At 39.3% G+C, this 18,907-nt stretch overlaps 1 protein-coding gene across 6 annotated transcripts in view; it reads right to left on the bottom strand.

Moving 5' to 3' along the window:
• The window catches only part of LOC148351776 (interphotoreceptor matrix proteoglycan 1-like), a 65,487-nt gene that overhangs the window by 22,134 nt on the left and 24,446 nt on the right, over positions 1-18,907 (bottom strand). For 5 of the 6 annotated variants that reach the window (XM_088354018.1, XM_088354023.1, XM_088354020.1 and 2 more), the window contains 3 exons: positions 17,268-18,853; positions 16,485-16,574; positions 4,001-4,220 (listed from right to left, as the gene is read on the bottom strand). In XM_088354018.1, the coding sequence (XP_088210144.1) occupies positions 4,001-4,220; positions 16,485-16,574; positions 17,268-18,853 (1,896 nt within the window). The remainder of the gene's footprint in view (positions 1-4,000; positions 4,221-16,484; positions 16,575-17,267; positions 18,854-18,907) is intronic. The other variant, XM_088354021.1, reaches the window with a different exon arrangement.

Below are 18,907 nucleotides of genomic sequence, written 5' to 3'. Positions count from 1 at the left end.
ACTGTGTGCAGAAATATTTGTTTTTTTTATTTGTTTGTTGTTTTTGTTGTTGTTGGTCTTAAATTTTATTTCAAAAGTTATTACAAAAGTCTCATTTAACTTGACCTAATCTGCCCTATAGTACGTTACTGACCTTATTGTCTGAAAGAGAAGTCAACAAATTCCTTTTGGATATTATTTTAGCCTAATTCGTTAGTTATTATTAATTTTTAGGGATTAGCAATACAACCCAAATATTTATCCAAGTAAATTTTTTGCCATTAAAGCCAAAGTTTTTATCAAATTAGGCTTCAGCCAATGAGTAATCGCCCTTACCCTGCTTTTTGGGCGGCAGTAGCTCAGGAGGTAGAGCGATCGTTTTAGGATTAAGGGATCCCAGTTCGAATCCCGGCTTGTCCGTGTTACATGTCGAAGTGTCCTTGGGTAAGACATTGAACCCTCAATTACCCCCAATAAGCAGGTTAGCGCCTTACATGGCTGCACAGATCATGGCCGCTATTGGGAAATGTGAAGGACAATGTAAAGCGCTTTGGGAAGTCATTGACTTGAAAAGCGCTATATAAATGCAGATCATTTCATTTCATTTCATTTCATTTCATTTCATTTCTGTTGGAGCGCAATGATTGGAAACTTGGAGCTGTCTGGACCACAGATCTTAACACAACAACGAACTCAAAATGGCGGCCCTCAGAGATGGATAACAGTTGGATAAACTATAGCTTCTTTACGCATAACACTAAAAAACATAAACCAGTTGATTTTTTTTTTGTGACTTACATAACGAAATGGGCAAATCACTAAAGAAGACATTTTGACGCAGAAGACGATGCAATTTTTTGTCACCATAGATCACAGGTGTCAAACAGGCGGCCCGCGGGCCAGATCAGGCCCGCTAAGGGATTGAATCCGGCCCGCGAGACAACACTCAGAGAAGCGCAAGAGAAAAACAAGCAGCAGGTTGAAATATGTCAACTTGATGTTGCCAAAGCCAGGTGCCTCTCACAAATGCTGTACTTATATTTCTTTCTTTCTCTTTTTTCTCTCTCTCTTCCTCCCTTTTTCTCTCACTCTTTCTCTCATTCTTTCTCTCTCTTTTTCACTCTCTCGGTCTCTCTTTTTCTCCTTCTTTGTTCCTCTTGCTCTTTTTCTGTCTTTTTACCTTCCTTTGCTCTCTTCCTTTTTTTCCGTTTCTCTTTTTCTCTCTCTCTACCATTTTCCTTCTCTCTTTCTTTCCTTCTTCTTTCTCTCCTTCTCTCTTTCGCTCTATTTCTATTCATTCCCCTCTCTCACCATTTCTCTTTTTATCTCTTGTTTTTCATGCTCTCTCTCTCTCTCTCTCTCTCACTTTTTTCTCTCTTCCTCCCTTTCTTTCTTTGTCCTACCTTCTCTACTTCTCTCTCTCTCTTTCTCTTATTTCTTTATCTTTTCTCTTTCTCTCTAATCTACCCTTCCGGCCCCCGAGACAATGTTAGTTCCAACGTGTGGCCCCCACGTTAAAATGAGTTTGACACCCCTGCCATAGATCATGGAAGACATATACTCAAATTCTAATGCAGAACACAACGGCATATTTCTACATGAAAGATAATGACACGCTGTTTCAGCATAGAAGTAAACATGTTTTTATCGGTATCAAAAAGATAACACTTTTATCCAGCCTAGAAACTAAAACACGTGGAACAGTAGTTTTTGGTCTATGTCACTTACAATGTCACTTATTAGCATAATAGAAAACAACGCTATATTTCACAGCAGAAGAAGAACCAAGTTATTGATGTGAAAGAAGAGTACACTTTTTCCAGCTTAACAAAAAAAAAACAATGATTTCTGGTGCATAGATAAGGAGTTGTTTAGAATGTGGAGGAACACAACGCTAATATTGCCTTCAGAAGCCTGTTTTCAGTATAAGATACTTGTTTTTAGCATTAAAGGAAAAACAAGCTTTCATCAATTTGGGATATTTCACTTGTTTGCAGGTTTGCAAGAAGCTAGTTTTCAATGTCTAAAAAAGACGACACTTGGTTTCTGTGTGAAAGAAAATAACACTAATTTTCAGCACAGAAGAACTAAGTCAATGGTATAAATGTGTACACTTCTGTCTAGCAGAAAAAAACAACAACATAATTTTTGGGGCAGAATAAGTTGAGTTTCAACATAGCCTAAATAGTTCACCTGTTTTTAACATCGAATAAAAATAACCCTAGCTTTACGCACAATTGAATCTGCTAGTTTAGTGTGTGGAAAATTCAACAATGATTTCTTTCTGCGAAGGAAGAAGCTAGTTTCCAATGTCTAAGAAAGATGACACTTGTTTGCTGTGTGAAAGAAAATAGCACCAATTTTCGGTATATAAGAAGTTAGTTATTGGTTCAGAAGTGTACACTTCTTTCTAGCAGATAACAGGGCAGAAGAAGCTGTTATTTAACATAGCCAAAATAGGACACTAGTTTTCAGCCTCGAAGGAAATAACCCTAGCTTCACGCGCAGATAAAGGAGCTAGATTTCATCGTGAAAAATTCGATGAGGAGTTCTACTGCTTTGGATAACTCTCAAAACAATGGAAGTTAGCAATAGTCTGTGGTCTGTGCAGCCCTTTGAGACTCCTTGTTATTAAGAGCCTCAGAAATAAACATGACTGATTTTCAGTGCAAAAAGAAGCTAGTTTTTAGCCAAATATGAAGCAACTTTACGGCTTAGAAGATGATGACCTTTGTCTTGGCGAAGAAGAAAAGAACGCTCGTTTTAGGTGAAATTATACTACCATTATTTTTTTACCTACAAATAGCTCGAAATTCTACATTGGAGACAATTGATTAAAAAAACATCTGGAAGATTCAGTGAGTACATGGGACCCCTAACAAATATTTGAAAGTCTATCTATCTATCTATCTATCTATCTATCTATCTATCTATCTATCTATCTATCTATCTATCTATCTATCTATCTATCTATCTATCTATCTATCTATCTATCTATCTATCTATCTATCTATCTATCTATCTATCTATCTATCTATCTATCTATCTATCTATCTATCTATCTATCTATCTATCTATCTATCTATCTATCTATCTATCTATCTATCTATCTATCTATCTATCTATCTATCTATCTATCTATCTATCTACCCTGGTCATATCCCTCGAGAGAAGTGACTGACAGCAAGACAAACACATAAACAAAAACAAAGAAAATAAAAAGGGAAAAAGTAGCAAAAAACAAACACAACATTTTTTTGGACCATGGCCAACCCAAATGCCCAAACAAGTTAAGCACCCCGGCACCCAAGTTGGTCATGCGTTCGTCCCTCCAGATGAAAACGGGGCACAAGAAAGTGGCCATGTCACTCGTGTCAGAGTGACACAACACACTCTTCTGTTCAACAGCAGGGCCCAACATATTTCAGAGATTTACCCCTGCCGTATCATAGAGGTGCCCTGCCCATCCCTTAGAACAGGTCTAAACATCCCACTATCCTTTCAAAACACCTATCCACTCCTTCCTATCACCAACAAGAGCTCTAGCTTCCACAAGATTTAGACCTCTTTCCTGCAGTGCACTCATAACACCATCCATCCACGTCAATCGCGGCCTTCCCCTTGGTCTCCTTCCATTTACTTCTGCTATTTGAAAGTCTACTCAAAATTATTTATTTTGGAGACCAAGCACCAGGCACAATCGTCGTTTATTCCGAACCTTCAGACTAACGAATCGCCTTTTAGGGAGGCTCGGCCGGCTCCAGGAGCTCACAAATTTTTGCAACTGTGTGTAGCCTGCTAAAAATCAATGAGATTTAAAAGACCCAGTTCGACTTAATCAACCTCAGCATCAGTTTCACAGCTACTACAAAAAAAGACTGGCGTGCATCACAGTGTGAGGCCTTTCTTTATTTGGGGTAGTGCCACGTTTTGCGGGGTTGGGATTAAAAGAAGAAAAAAAGCAATAAAAACTTCTTTTCGGGTACGCGTAGCAGAGATTTCATTAGCAAGGACGCGTCACCTTGTTCTATCTCCAGGGAGCGGCTATCAATCTCGATGTCCAGTCGTTTGGACGCGGCGCTGCAGAAATCTTCCAGGACGCAATGCACCGCCTGCGTCACGTTGTACGGAACTTCTTTCTCCAGCTTCAGACGACTGTTCACCACAACGCTGCCGTTGCGGAAGTTGAGGATTTCTAGTTGCTTGAAGCCGGTCAGGTTGGACTCCAGGTAGGGTAGAAGCTGAAAGGGGCAAGGCAGAGGCAATTAGGACCGACGTCGTAGCGTGGTTTGATTTTGTTTAAAGGTATTCCCAAACTGAGTTTTTGAAGTTTCAAAATGTTCCACGTGCTACGAGAAATTCAGTCTCAAAGTTGACTTATCTGGCTTCTTAGCGGGAGTACTGTGACATCATTGAAGGACTACAACACTTTCAGAATGGTTAATCCCATTAACACAACACATGAGGCTAGCTCCGAAACAGGAAATTATTGTGGCTTTCCCTTTCTATTTTTTTGCCTCGGTGTGCCAGGGTTGGTAGAATTTTTTTTTCCAGCTAGCTCCCTGTTAGGACCGGCCTGCTGTTAATGGCTTTTCTGTTTTGTTTGCGCTCGTCGGCTGCCCACCATGTGTTGTTTAGCCTAATGCTGGCACCAGTTTTGCTGTGTTACTTGGTTAATTCCTGTAGCCGTTGTTGCTGGTTCCTACTTAGCCTGGCGTCTCACTATGTGTTGGCTAGCCGGTTGTAAGCGCCGGTTTTACCATGGCCCTTGGTTTATTGCTGGCCGGCATCAGGTTGATCTCCATTGATGCTTGTCATTGTTGGTTCCTCTTTAGCCTGGCTGCTCACTCGAGTTTTTTGATCCGCTAGCCTGGTGTTAGAGCCGGTTTTGCTGTGTTCTTTGTTTTTTTTAATTGCGAAGCCGGGTGAGAAAATTCGCCATAGCCGTTGCCGCTTTTCATTGTTTGTTCCCGGTTAGCCTGGCTGCTCACCTGTGTTTGCTGGCCCAAGGGCTTCCCTGTTTTGCTGGCTGCCCACCTTGTGTTTTTCAATCGGCTAGCCTGGGGATAGTGCTGGTTTTGCTGTGTCGTGACTGCCAATTTGGAGCAACTGCGGCAGCTTGATTGGCGCCAACAGCCCGGACAGCTGATTGGTGGACACTCCCTTTTTAAACCACCGGCTTCCTCTCAGTGACTGTCAGATCGTTGCGAACTGTTGTATTCCACTCAGTGAGCATTCCCGTCCGACTCCGTTTCGGCTAAACCTTTTTCCTGCCTGATCTTCGATATTGACATGTTTCTGGACCTGATTAAGCCCGTTCTGCCTGCCTCCTGTTACCTGACCCGTTTTGCCCCGTTACCTGCCTGCCTCCTGCCTACGACCTTGCTTACAAACTCGACCTCGCCTTTGATCTCCAGCCCCGGCCAACGACTCTCTATTTCCGCCTGTCTCTGTCCGCCTTGCTCTCTCCTGTTTTCCGTCAGTCCTCGGATCAAGCAAGCAAGCCTTACTCTCCCTCTCTTTTCAAATAAAAACTGAGAAACGTACGCTATTGAGTCCAGTGTCCGTTCTGGTCTGTGACATGCCGCGACCCCTGTTTTGTTAATTCCAGGCTGGCTTCACGTTTGTCGCCATAGACTTTGGCGCTTTTCATTGTTGGTTCCGGTTAACTTGTCTACTACTAATACTTCACTTAAAACACCCTAAACCTCTAATGCAAAAAAATTTGGCGAATGCCGTGCTCGGGTGCTGATGTTCTTCTGATGATGTCACAGCTCCGATGACAAAGGCAAGATATGTTGTCTTCAAAATGCATTATCTCGGAAAATAATTTGAATATACTGATGACAACTACTTTATATACATTTTATACAACAACCATGTACAATTTCTTCACGCATTCTATGTTTAAGAATTTGGGAATACCTTTAACAATGTCTACATGGTTAACAGCGTGGTTAGTACTCAAGGTGCTATGAAAGGATTTCAAGGTGAGATCATAACAAGCAGGAATCGTCTTGATCTCAGGAAGACGGGACGTGTCCTCCCTTAGAAGAAGACTACACCCAATGGCGTGCACAGACATTTCAGAGGACTAGTGCCCCGGGGGGTAAAGAGGAAATGGTATGTTTGACAGAAGTGTACATTTATTTGGCCATGCTTCCAACCACGGGACAAATAACTTCCCCTGACTGCCTACTGTAGCTCTTTTTCTAATGACTTTTTTATCCTTTCCTTTTTAAGCATTATGCAACGATTCCAGTGGTTAATAAATAGATCATTCACTGCTGCAACTAAAAGATGCAACAAGCCATTATTGTAATCACTTAATCTGTTAATTATTTTGTTAATTATTTGGATTAACGAAAAATGTTTTCTTTTCAATTCATGTACTGTATTCTAGAACAGAACTTTGGTCAAATAAATTAAAAGATACCATATTTTCCCGGCCATAAGGCACATCCAAAACCACTGAATTTACCAGAAATCTGGTGCACGTTTTAGAATAGAAAGTAAAATGCATCAACTTGAAAATGCATGATTACGATGAATTGCTCCTACATATTTTATCTATGTATTAATTATTTGATCGATTTTTAGTGTTGGTAACATTCATAATAAATTTGTTCCTTAAATATTTCATTTTATTACAATTAATTTTTTTTTCAATGCAACCCAGGCTCTTACCTTATAGTTTAGTGCGCCTTATATATTTAAAATGTCTGACCAATTACTATTTTGGATGGTGCGCCCTATCCAGTGTGCCTTATAGTTCAGAAAACACAGTACTGTATTCAATTTATGGCCATTCAGTGACTAAATTATACTATTTATACCGTTCATTTTCCCAAATAAAAACAATTCGCTGGACACAGGTCCAAACGATCTTCTTTCAAAATAATGTATTTTAGAATGACCCCAAAAGGTTGTGAGGAAAGTAACACCCAGACATACTGACAAAAATAATGAAGAGTTACCTTTCAATGTTGGCGCCAACGTTAGCTAAAAAGTTCATTGGTATTCTCTCGAGAAAAATCATTTTAAAATTTTGCCCAATTTAGAGGATTTCAAATCCAAAGTTGACGATTTGATTGATAATCAATTAGTTGTCGCATGATCATTTAGTTCCGATTAAATAGGAAAAAAGTATTTACCCTAGTTGATAATTACATCATTTACTGTTGTAACTAGGAAAGCAACAAGCGTTTATTCCAATATTCAATATTTTTTTTGTTTATTTTGTTGATTATTATGATAAATATGTTTTAATTTCAATTATTTTATTCGAGAACCGAATATTTGTTCTATTTTTAAAAAACTATTAATGGTCATTTAGTTATCGGTTCAGCTTGTTAAAAAAATAAAAATATATTTTCCCAAAAAAAACCAAAAAGAAGCTATTTCTGAGAACCCAAAGTGTATCTAAATAATTAATTGCTTATTAAATTATTGAATAAATAAAAAAAAAAATCAACGAGTATTGTCGATTAATCGATTCAGTGCAACCAAAAAGAAAAACGTTTTGAAAATGAGTCAGACAGGCAAATGCCATTTTAAGGAAGCCAATTATTTTCACTGGCAATTGAAAAAGGACATCTGTTCATTGTATACAGTATTTATAATACAACTCAATGCAAATGTTTTCTCTACACCGTGACGATAAGAACAGCATTAGATTCAGCATACTCACGAAATATAATATGATATCATTGTTTAAAGGTACAATGTGTAATATTTGACCACTAGATGGCATTGTATTGTCTAACGCAAACAAAAACCCGTGTCGAATGAGCACCAAGACTACAAGGTGTGGATTCGGCTGTGTAATATCAAAACATCAACATTGGTATGATAGTTCATGTATTTTTTCATTCAAATCAATGTGATTTTCTGTACCACTAGGAGGCACTAGATGTTACACACTGTCCCATTAGAAATTAGAAAAACACTTGTTTTTTCACTTCCTTGTAAAACAATCTGAGCGTCAGATGCCTCAGCGCTACCAGCTCGGTAGCCTAGATGGTAGGGCGCCCGCTCCGAGACTGGGGGGTCGCTGGTTCAAGCCTCGGCCGAGTCATATCTAGACTTGCAACCTTGGTACTCATTGCCTCCCTGCTTGGCGCTCAGCATTATGGGTTGGAATTGGCGGTTTTGGTCACCTAGTGACTCCCAACACAGCAGTTGGGTCCAAAATGGCGGCGCCCTGTTTGGCTGCGGCTGCATCGGCTCGCTACAGTTTAACTGTACGGGTCAGGTGTATCGACTTTTCGTTCTGTGTGCATGGTTACAAAGAATGACAATAAAAGTAAATTCTTCTTCTACCTGGTGTCTATTTGTACACACCGCCCGACCACAGCTATTTTCTATAGCAGCCACCCTCCGATCCAGAATATAATAATGTCACATTTTCAAGCGCGACCACCGAGAATAGTTTGCAATTGAATATTTTAACGCCGGCGCGAAATCCATAATGAGATCGGCAGGCGAAATTAGATTTCGCTAATTGCAGCTACGTCGTTACAGCAAGAAGACGATGAGCTTAGCGAGAGACGACAGACCGCGAAATTTCGTGAGAAGCAACCTGCCATCGCGGTACGAGCTCGGCGTGGGGAACAACCTGACTCAGGCGATATTTGAGCGCGCGAGAAGTCAACCGGTTCGAGTAATGGCCGCGCATCAACGGGCATTGATCGTACTCCGGCAAGGCGAACACCGAGCGGAGGAGATTAGGGCCTTAGCTGGACGGGCTGCGGAGCGAGAGATAAGAAGGCCTTAAGGAGCTCGCCTCTGATGGGGTTACTTCGCATTTCGCTCGCCGTTAGCTTTCACGTTAGCCGTCACGTTAGCGACTTCCCTGTGGCTAATAGTCCCTGGCAGGTTCGTTATCCGCCGTGACCCACCGAGTACCCGTGTCAAATTATCCGATGGATTCCAGGCAATGTTCCCTCTAATTTTCCTCGGGTCTGAGCGTTCACACAAAGTCAGTGAGCAACGCTTGAAACTACAGTGAGCAACCATAATCCCAAGTGTGGCAAGATAATTAATTATCAAACAAGTCCAAAACTTGCAATGCTAAATTATTTTTCTCTTTTGAATGAATTGACTCATGTACTATTGCAAAGGTTGTACGGCCTACAAACGTCGTTTGTTCTTACAATTCTTTCACAAAGATATCCATTTCTTTTTATTTCCTGATATATTTTGTCGCATAATATTAACATTTTTGGGGGCTTATTTAGTCGGTTGTAAGATACAGAACTGTACTTAATCACATTTTTTAGTGGAAGTACAATGTTGGCAACATGATTCACTTTTTATTTACACGGCTCCGCCCGATATCTATTTATCGAAATGAGAATTGGAAATTATTTGAATGCAACACAAACTTTTTATTCTTTTTTCTGTGTTTTTTACTATTTTTTTTTTAATTCCTTTAAAAAAATCTAGTTATCTTTATATTTTCCGAGCTGTTACTTTTTTCTTTTTGTTCTCTATTTACTTTTTTCCTACATTTCTTTCTTTTCTTTTTTCTGGCTTTTTTCTAAATTCTTCTTTTCTCTTCCTTTTGTTTCTTTTTTTCTCAGCTTTTCACTACTTTTTCATTTTGGTATTTTTTTCTTTTTTGTTCTATTCCCCCCTTCCTTTAAGTCGTTTTGTGCATAATATTACTTAATATTTGGTCATGTTGGGATTAAAGAAGCAAAAACAACCTAAAGAGCCGTTTAGGACCTGAAAGAGCCGGTTCCTTTTAGTGAGCCGAGCCAAAGAAGCCGGTTCTCGAAAAACTCTACTAACTTTACTCAACTTTGTTCGACATTGAGTTCAAAATATCGCATTTAGAAAACAGCGTCAGGGGAGCCCGTATATTTTTACCTTCATGCACTGTAACTTTGACTTAAGTCGCTTCTTAAGTAATTTTGAGCCCTCGTTTTTGTGCGCTGGCTAGATTTTCTTGTGCGGCGAGAATATGCGAGCAGTGCGCAATTGCGCAAGCGCGCAGCTTAGAGGGAACACTGATTCCAGGCCTGACCGGTCATTTTTAGAAAGAAATACTAAAAGTAGCGCTAGTTGTATCTACTGGTTCCCAGTGAAACATCCCGATCACAAGGCCAAATGTCACAAATGGGAAGCCGCGTTTTATGGAGGATGAATTCGGCCATATGTTGAAATAGATTTAGAAATAGATAAATAGATGCAAAATAAATAAATGAACACATAAATACATCATGTAATACCTAGATATTTGACACTCATTTAATATAGTTATGCATTTTGTCATGTATTCATTGTGTATATTTTTGTGAGGTTTGTCGTTAATTGTGCGGTACCTTCTCAAGGTTTCTTCATTTTCCTCATGCTGAGGTTTTTGAGTTTTTCCTTGCCCTCATGTAGGTTTTAGATCAGGGGATGGTGTGATAATAGCCAGTAGTTTGCAATAGTCTGTGGTCTGTGCAGCACTTTGAGACTCCTTGTGATTAAGGGCTGTACAATTAACTTATTTCTTTGTGTATTTCTTCGTGTGTAACGTTATAAACTTTGTCGTGGTGGTTGTTACATATTTTGTCATGAATTTTGTCATGTACTTTGCAGTGAATTTCGTCGTCATTTTTATCATGCATTTTTGGTGCATTTAGTTTCAACTTGATTCGCGTCATGAATGTTATCGTGTTTGTCTTCGTATATTGTTATGAATTTTGTCGTGTATTTCTTCATGTGTTTGTCGTAAACTTCGTAGTGTATCTTGCCGTGAATGTTATGTGCCTTGTAAGTTGTCATGAATTCTCCCATGTATTTTGGTGTGAATTGTTATCCTGTTATCTGGTGTGTCATATGTCGTGTATCTTGTCGTGAACAGGGTTGGGTAGGGTTATTTTAACTTGATTACTTTCAATTACTTTTGGATTACTCCAATACCAAATATGCTAATAAAGACTAAAGAAACTAAATATGAATAAAATTATTAAATTTTGTGGAGCCTTGGGGAGTAACGGAATAGATGGAACGGCAAAAATGATGTTGGCAAGCTATTTGGATTTATTTTCATTTTGTTTCTGTCGCATTTTATGTTAGTTTTGCCGGAGATCAAAGAGATCAAAGCCAGGAGAGAAAGCTTACCACGTGTTGTGAGTCATCATTTTATTCATATTTACTTTCTTTTGTCTTTTATTAGCATATTTGGTATTGGAGTAATCCAAAAGTAATTGAAAGTAATCAAGTTAAAGTAACCCTACCCAACCCTGGCCGTGAATTACGTTTTGAATTTCGCGTGAATTTTGTAATGTACTTGATCGTAAATTTTGTCATGGATTTATTTCGCGTAATTCATCGTGTATTTAGTCATGTGTTTAGCCATGCATTTCTTTGTGTATTTCCATTTCAATTTTAGGAATGTATTTTGTCGTGTAACTCGTTTATTTTTGGGGTATTTAGTCGGGTATTTTGTTGCGTATTTCATTGTGAATACAGAATCATGTATTTTGTCCTGTAATTCATCGGGTATTTTGTCGTGTATGTAATCGTGTATTTAGTCATCCACTTGGTTGTGTATTTCATTGTGAATTTAGTCATGTATTTTGTCGTGTATTTTGTCCAAACAAAATCTTATTCAAATGCTTGGGCGGGTCATATTAGCTTAGCTTTTTGCTTATTGGTGTAAAGGCATTGTAGTTGATTGGTGATCCTGTCAATCGAGGAATAGGTGAAAATCAGCCCTCAACCCTTAATTTGGATAACATTTTGTTGAGACAAAATACATGACAAAATACACAACAACATACACACAAAAAACACGTGACAAAAAAAAAATATGCGAAAAAATACATGACACAATACACAAACAAATCGCAACAAAATACACTGCAAAATAAAAAAAGGACAAAATAAATGATAAAATACATAAATAAATGAATACATTCCATTTCTGTCATATATTAAGGTATATTGTACGTGTTCATTTATTCATATGGCATATATTTGCTAGTTATTCAGTCATACATCTCTTTCTACATAGAGCATGATTGGTCCTACATAGCGATTCAGTAAGGGCACCGTGAGTCATTCCAACCTCCATGTCCAGTTTTTAGTGGTTGCTTCACAAACCAGTAGGTACAGTCATGGAGGATTTCAACAAGAAGAACGAGACCAAGAAAAAGTTTTAAGGATAGGAACTGATACGTGTGCAGCATGACTAATGGGAGTCTGGCAAACCCATTTAAATGGGCTGTTTCATGTCACATTGAATTTCTTTGGTATCAAATAGCCCATTTAAAAGGCGATTCTAATGGAGTATTATTGATTTAAAGGCTGTAAATACTTACCATCTCAAACGTCTGACCACAATATTGTTTGCGCTTCCAGGAAGTTACATACAAGAAATGACGAGGAAAACTGCGAAAACCTTTGTTCCGGCAACCATTAAAGATTGGAGATGGAGAGGATTATTGTTTTTTTTTCATGTTTTGGGGTTGGGGGGGTTTCTTTTTGACAATTTGATCGAGTGATGTCAGACAGACGGGAAAGAGTTTGCTTCTCTGTGGGAAAATAAATCAACATCGTCAACAGGATCAGTTCAATCTGGTGAGAAGCTGAAAGTACACCGGCGGCGTATTGGGTTGTAATCAGCTCGGTAGCCTGAAGGCTAGCCTCGGGATAGAAAAAAAAAAAAAAAAAAAAAGAAAAAGCAGGCCAGATACATAGGTTGTCTCCACAATTTGACAAAACAGTCAACCTCTCAGAGGAAACTAAGTCTAAAGCAGAAGACAGCGACATGGTATCCCCCAAAAACACCTCTGTAGTTTAGGAAAATGTGTCACTGTATATATACATTGTATGAGTTCATGATTTATGACCTCATTTTGGTCATAATGAATGCACTTAAGGTTATTTACGTATTTAAGTCAAATTATTAACTTCTTAATGTAATTACTTGTGTACTTGACATTCTCAGTTGTCATTCGGTCCCTAGATTGTGTTTTAGTTTGCTGTTAGAAGGACCTTGAGTTTTATCAGTATTTGCCCGGTCCATTGCAACCTGGTCCTTCTTTTTTTTTTTTTTGTATATTATACTTGAATTGTTTTATATCTTATTTTATTTTTATTGTTTATCAACGCAACATCCATTGCAGCCTGGTCATCCTGGAAGGGGGATTACCTCAGTTCCTTCTCGAGTTTTTTTTCTTTTTAATTTTCCTCATGCTGAGGTTTTTGCGTTTTTCCTTGCCCTCATGTAGGTTTTAGATCAGGGGGTGGTGTAATAATAGTCTGTAGTTTGCAATAATATTTGGTCTGTGCAGCCCTTTGAGACTCTTGTGATTGAGGGCTATACAAATAAACATGACTTGATTTGACCCGGTCTAGACAGGGGTGGGGATTTTTCCACTACTTCTGAAGTTTAGTTTTTGTCATGGCACACCTAGTATAAAAGTAATTCTCAGCCATTTCGATGACCGGAAGCCATTGTCCGGTAACTCAGCGATCAGCAACCAATGTGCTGCAGAAGAAAAAAAGAGTTGCCTAATTGTTTTGCTTTTTTTGCATATAAACATGTGTTGGCCTGGAGTTAGGAGTTTGATCGCCTCCTTTCTTTTCACACTCCTTTTTGGGAGAGTTTTAGAACTGACATGCACTTCAGTTTGTTCCTTGTAATACTGTACCAGCTTTTGTGTCCCTTTTTTTTCATCAATATTTGCCCTTTTGCATGTGATTTTTTTTCTGTTTAGTGTAGCACTCCCATATTTAGCAGAATTTCAGGGGGGTGTATGTAACGGGTGTAATAATATTTTTTGTTTTATTGAAATTCCTGCTGAAATATGTGTATAGTTTTTGGTAAGTGTCCTGCAAGGACGAGTCCAACAGTGCCACCTGCTGGTATGGGGTGGGGTTTGGTTTTGGCTTCTGACATGTGACCGGGAGGCGGGGTTTGTTGGCAGTTTTCAGAGGGAACTGCTACTGGTAAGACACATCTTTTGGTGCTCCACAAAAGAAGTTAATTTTAAACATTACTTGCCAAAGACCCACCACAGGAAATGGTGACCCTACAACCCCAGTGGTTAAGGGATCCAACCAATCAAACACCTGCACACACACTTTTTTGCCTAAAAAACTCAAAGTAAATCATTTGACAAGGCAATAGTTGTTATTGAATTTAGCTTATTCCGCACAAAGAAAAATCACTGGGAATAGTCCCTCAATCCGTCTATATATTTCCCTCCAAACTTGGAAGGTGGACACGGTCCTTCAGTCAAATCATTTGACCTCTGTCAGTCCTTCAATTAGTCACCCCATTATTAAAAGGTGGGCAAAAGTGTAAATCTCCAAATTAAATACATTGTTTGTTTTGCTATTTTAGGGGGCGACATGGGGAGTTAGTTATCTGCATGACAACTTCAGGATACCAAAATATTCAGTCGAAATGAGACTCTGAAATCTACGGATTTTTTTGTGAATGAATAGTCCTGAAAATCCAGTACAAGATGGATGGATGGGTAGGTAGTTTGGCACTTAGATACGGTAGGTAATGTAGGTTGGGTAGGTAGGTATTGTAGTTAGGTTGGTAATGTATGTAGGTAATGTATGTAGATAGGTAGGAAGCTAGATAGACAGGTAAAATCTAAAAAAAAATCATTAGACTTTCTTCAAAGCTGCCACTCATGCCCTGATAAGCTTAAAAGTTGCAAAAGAAAGTTACAAAATTACACGGCTTCACAACTGAGTTTTGTTAAACTCCTTAATTCTTGTATTGATCAATGATAACCATTTGACCAAGTAATGTTACGTAATTACCAAAGCTGCTAAAGTCTTTGATTAGATTATTTCCATTGTTTAATTCGGCTTATTTGTTTCCGAATTCCCAAACAAATCCAACGAAAAATCAAAACTCCGGAACAGTTCTTCAGTTTTATTAACTTTGGAATTTACAAGACGTTTGTCGTCCTATCTAGACATGGAAGGGTAGGGTAGGATTGAGTTTGTTAACACGCATTGCGATGCCCACACATGGCGCAAAGCCGCTTGTGCCCTTGAGTTGCATGTGTACGTATGCGTGCAGGGCAGGAACTGACCTGAATAACAGAAAGCTTCTTAGCATACTCAAATGACAAGCCTCCACAATGACTAAGGCAGACCAAGGTCTCATGATTGAGACTAGAGTGCGTGGGCCGCTTTGCAACCCCCAGAAAACGACAAACAATACACCTGTAGCACCCCAAAACCAATGGGAAACAATGCTGACTGCTAAAAGCTTTTATGAGATCTCTAACATGACCAAAAACTCAAGCACCACAATTTTTTTTCCCCAATATTTAACTTCAATAGCAATACTGCATATCCGTGAACTGTTATCGACTACTTTACTCCACTATGGATATGGATGAAAATAAATGTGATTTTATTTTTTAAATAAAGGAAAAGGAAGACAACTTCAAAGGTTGGATAAAATACGGGTATTTTCCTTATTCTATCATTTTACAAATAATAACAAGCCTGTGTTTGTACCAATGACGACAATAACAGACTTATTTTAAAGAATCTTGGTTTATTGTGTCCCTTATTTCTTAGATAAATAGAAAACCACCTTTAATGTAAGGCAGGAAATTTTCAATTTGTGATGTATGAATAACTCCTCAAAATTATTTGGCTTATTTTTTTCAATAATGTTCTGCATATTTTGTATGAGGTATTACTGACTAGTTAAAAAATGAGTGCAGTACTAGCACTGGTGTTGCTTTGGTGGAAATAATGGCGTCCAAGAATCGTAGTTTTTGTAATAAGTGCATAAAATTGACATGAGTAATCTTCCAAACCGATTACAATTTTTAACTGCTAAGGGAAAGTCGCATAAAAATATCTGTCCTTATTTTACTATTATTAATAAGGCCCCAGCGCATCAATGTCACAAGAAATTGAAAAAAAAATCTGGAAAGATTTACACTTTAAAATGACCCCTTTAAAAAATAATAATAATAAAATGGAGTTGCCCTGCGTTATTTTGACATATGTAAACATTTATATTTATTTCATTCCCTCAAATAATATACAAAAAAAAATTCTAAGTCAGCTGGGATACCTACGTTTTGAATAAACATCTAGATAAGCACTTTTAATCTATTTATTGATGGAGGTGGTGTCAAAAGCAGACAATTATGTAGTCTTAGTATTTTTGTTCAGATTTACTGATTTTGTCACTCGCAAGTACACGCATGCTGCCCCTGTAGGTTTGGTGTGCAAATGAAAACAATAATTAAAAAAGGTCTTACTTTCATAGAGGTTAAATACAGGTTACAGGACACACAAAGATTGGTGCTAAAAGCTGAAGATAGATTTAAGGCAAAAGGCCTACAAAGCTAAATTTAAGAGCAGTGGCAGCTACTGTGAAAAACGGTGTTAGTGCGCTTTTCAATACATCATACTGGGTGAAGAAAGATCCATTAGCAAATGGTTAGGTTGCAAGGTTGGCGCTCTCTCTGAGCCGTCACACTTGTGAGTTCCAATATGGAAAAAAAAAATACCGGAATGGAAGCTAACGTCGTCTGTCTCCTAGGCCCAGATTTACTGGATGCTCCAGGATTTGCCGGCTTTCTGGGCCTGGAGTGTTGAGTCTGAGTGAAACACAATGATTGGTAGAACTTTTTCATTACTTTTTTTTCTCACCACTTCGACTACCGTTTGATCTTTGAATTACTGCTTTGAAATCAGAGGCGGAACACTTGTCGGAAAGACAAAACATAAGGGATCTGGGAACATGATATTCAAGATCATCCGGGACACAGCTCGGAAGGTCACCCGGGACATGTTTTAAATGTGATCACTTTGTAAGTTTTGTTAGTGTTTAGCACATACATTCATTGGCTTGTTTTCTTTAACTTCTTTCAAATTGGGCCTCGGTCGTGTCGCACTCAATTGGCAGTTCAACACAGTAGAAAAAGTACATTGATTTATAAACTCGAGGGGCAACAACCAAGTAAAAAGTCTAACAAAATCACTTTTACTCTCTCTATTTGCTGGCAAGAGCACAGTTTGATCAATTTGGCCTTTGTTTAACATCATGTCAAACATTTTACTCTTAAAAAAATAGAATTTTAGGAAAAAAAATATAAGATATGTCTTGTAAATTTGGTTGACAGCTGTGAGGATAAGGCTTGCTACAAAGTGCAGTCTCACAAAGTCCGTCTTGAGTGCCAATGACTCTGTCAATATAAAACGTTTTCATCGCTTTGACGAGCTCATGAAAAAAAGTAATGGAAAGTAGCATGCATAAAAATTATGTCCAGCGCAAACGCTTGTGTACCTACCAGCTCGAGAAAAGTGTTCTCCAGTGATTTATATTCGGTGGAGGTCTTGTTGAACAGATCGTCAGAAAACATCATGTTGGTCACCCTCAGGCTAAAGAAAACAACTAACTCTCTGCTCTGCTGCACAGCGGCCATGACGGGAGTGCTTGCTTGTCTGGAAGCCGGGCCGGCCGTGGAGCGCCCATCAGCCTCTGCAGGGTATCTGACGCTGCTGCTGTCCTCCTCCAGGGGTTGGCTCCCTTCGGTCTCTGTCTGTTTCGGCTCAACGTCGTCCTGGATGTTGGCGTTGCCTGAATGAGTTTCCTCAAGAGCTGGGGTCACAACACTGGGGTCTTCGTTTGAATCAGTTTCGAATGTTCCAGTGTGAACTGGGCCAAGGGGTTCAGCGGGGTCTTCAATGATTGCTTCTGTGGAGGACATGCTTAGTGCTTCTGTGGGGATTGGACTGGGGGATTCACTGGGGTCCTCAATGGAAACTTCACTAGGAGCAATGTTCGTGGCTTCACTGGGAACTTGAATAGGATCTTCATTAAGAGTCATGGTGGATGCTTCAGTTGTGACATCATTGGTATCTTCAACCCCTGGGCTACTGTTTGATTCACTAGGGACAAAGCTAGGGGTTTGACTGGCGGTTGGGTTGGCAGGTTCACTGGGAGCTTCAATAAAGACTTGGCTTGGATCGTTTTCGTGTGTCATGATGGAAGCATCAGTTGGGACATCATTGGAGTCTTTGACGTCTGGGATGCTGTTAGCATCACTTGGGACCTCAGTGGTGACAACAATAGGGGCTTCACTGAGAGCTGTGTTGGCAGGCTCACTGGCAGCTTCACTGAAGACAAGACTGTGATCTTCATTTTGTGTCGTGAAGGACGCTTTGGTTGACATATCGTTGGAGTGTTCGAATTCTGATTCATTGGGGACAATACTGACTTTGATGGGGGATGCAGTTGGGACAACAGTGCTGACTTCAATGGAAACTACACTAGACACAATACTGGGGTCTTCACTGGTGGATTCAATAAGGACATTGACATTGGGAGTGTTACCAAAATTTTCATCTGGAAGTTCAACAAAGTCTGGGTTGGCAAATTCCGTGGGAGCCTCGCTGGGCACTTCACTAGAAACCTTGTTGCGCACGTCACTGGGGATGGCACTGGGGACTTTCATTGGAGCATCACTAGGAACATTGCTTAGATATTTTGTGAAGAACTTGGTAGGGACTGAACTTGGAATTTCACTGAAGACCTCATTAGAGATTTTGCCTGAGGCCTCACTGGGAATTCCGTTGAGGCTGTTGCTCAATTTATCCATGGGAACTTCATTGGAAGACAACACTACACTGGAAATCTCAATAGGGGCTTTAGTGGAGACGATTGCTACTTCATTTGAAGGGTCATCATAGTTGTCTGCAGGTGATGGTATAGGCTGCATGTTAGGGTCCACGTCTATGACCACATCCTCATGATGCGATTGTGAAGATTCGGTGCCAATGAGATGAGTTTCATCAATGATCACAACTTCAGGATGGGAGTCAAGAGGTGATGAGGTAAAAAAAACATTCTCTTCTGTGTCCACCCCTCCAGGTTCTTGTAAGAGAAAAAACACTTTGAGAACATATTATGGGTTATAAAATTCTCGCC

The sequence above is a fragment of the Urocampus carinirostris genome, chromosome 15 (genome assembly GCF_059441175.1).
Source record: "Urocampus carinirostris isolate Australia breed hairy pipefish chromosome 15, RoL_Ucar_1.0, whole genome shotgun sequence".
Taxonomy (NCBI): Eukaryota; Metazoa; Chordata; class Actinopteri; order Syngnathiformes; family Syngnathidae; genus Urocampus; species Urocampus carinirostris.
Note: the sequence above shows the minus strand (reverse complement) of the source record. Positions and strands in the feature narration are given on the sequence as shown.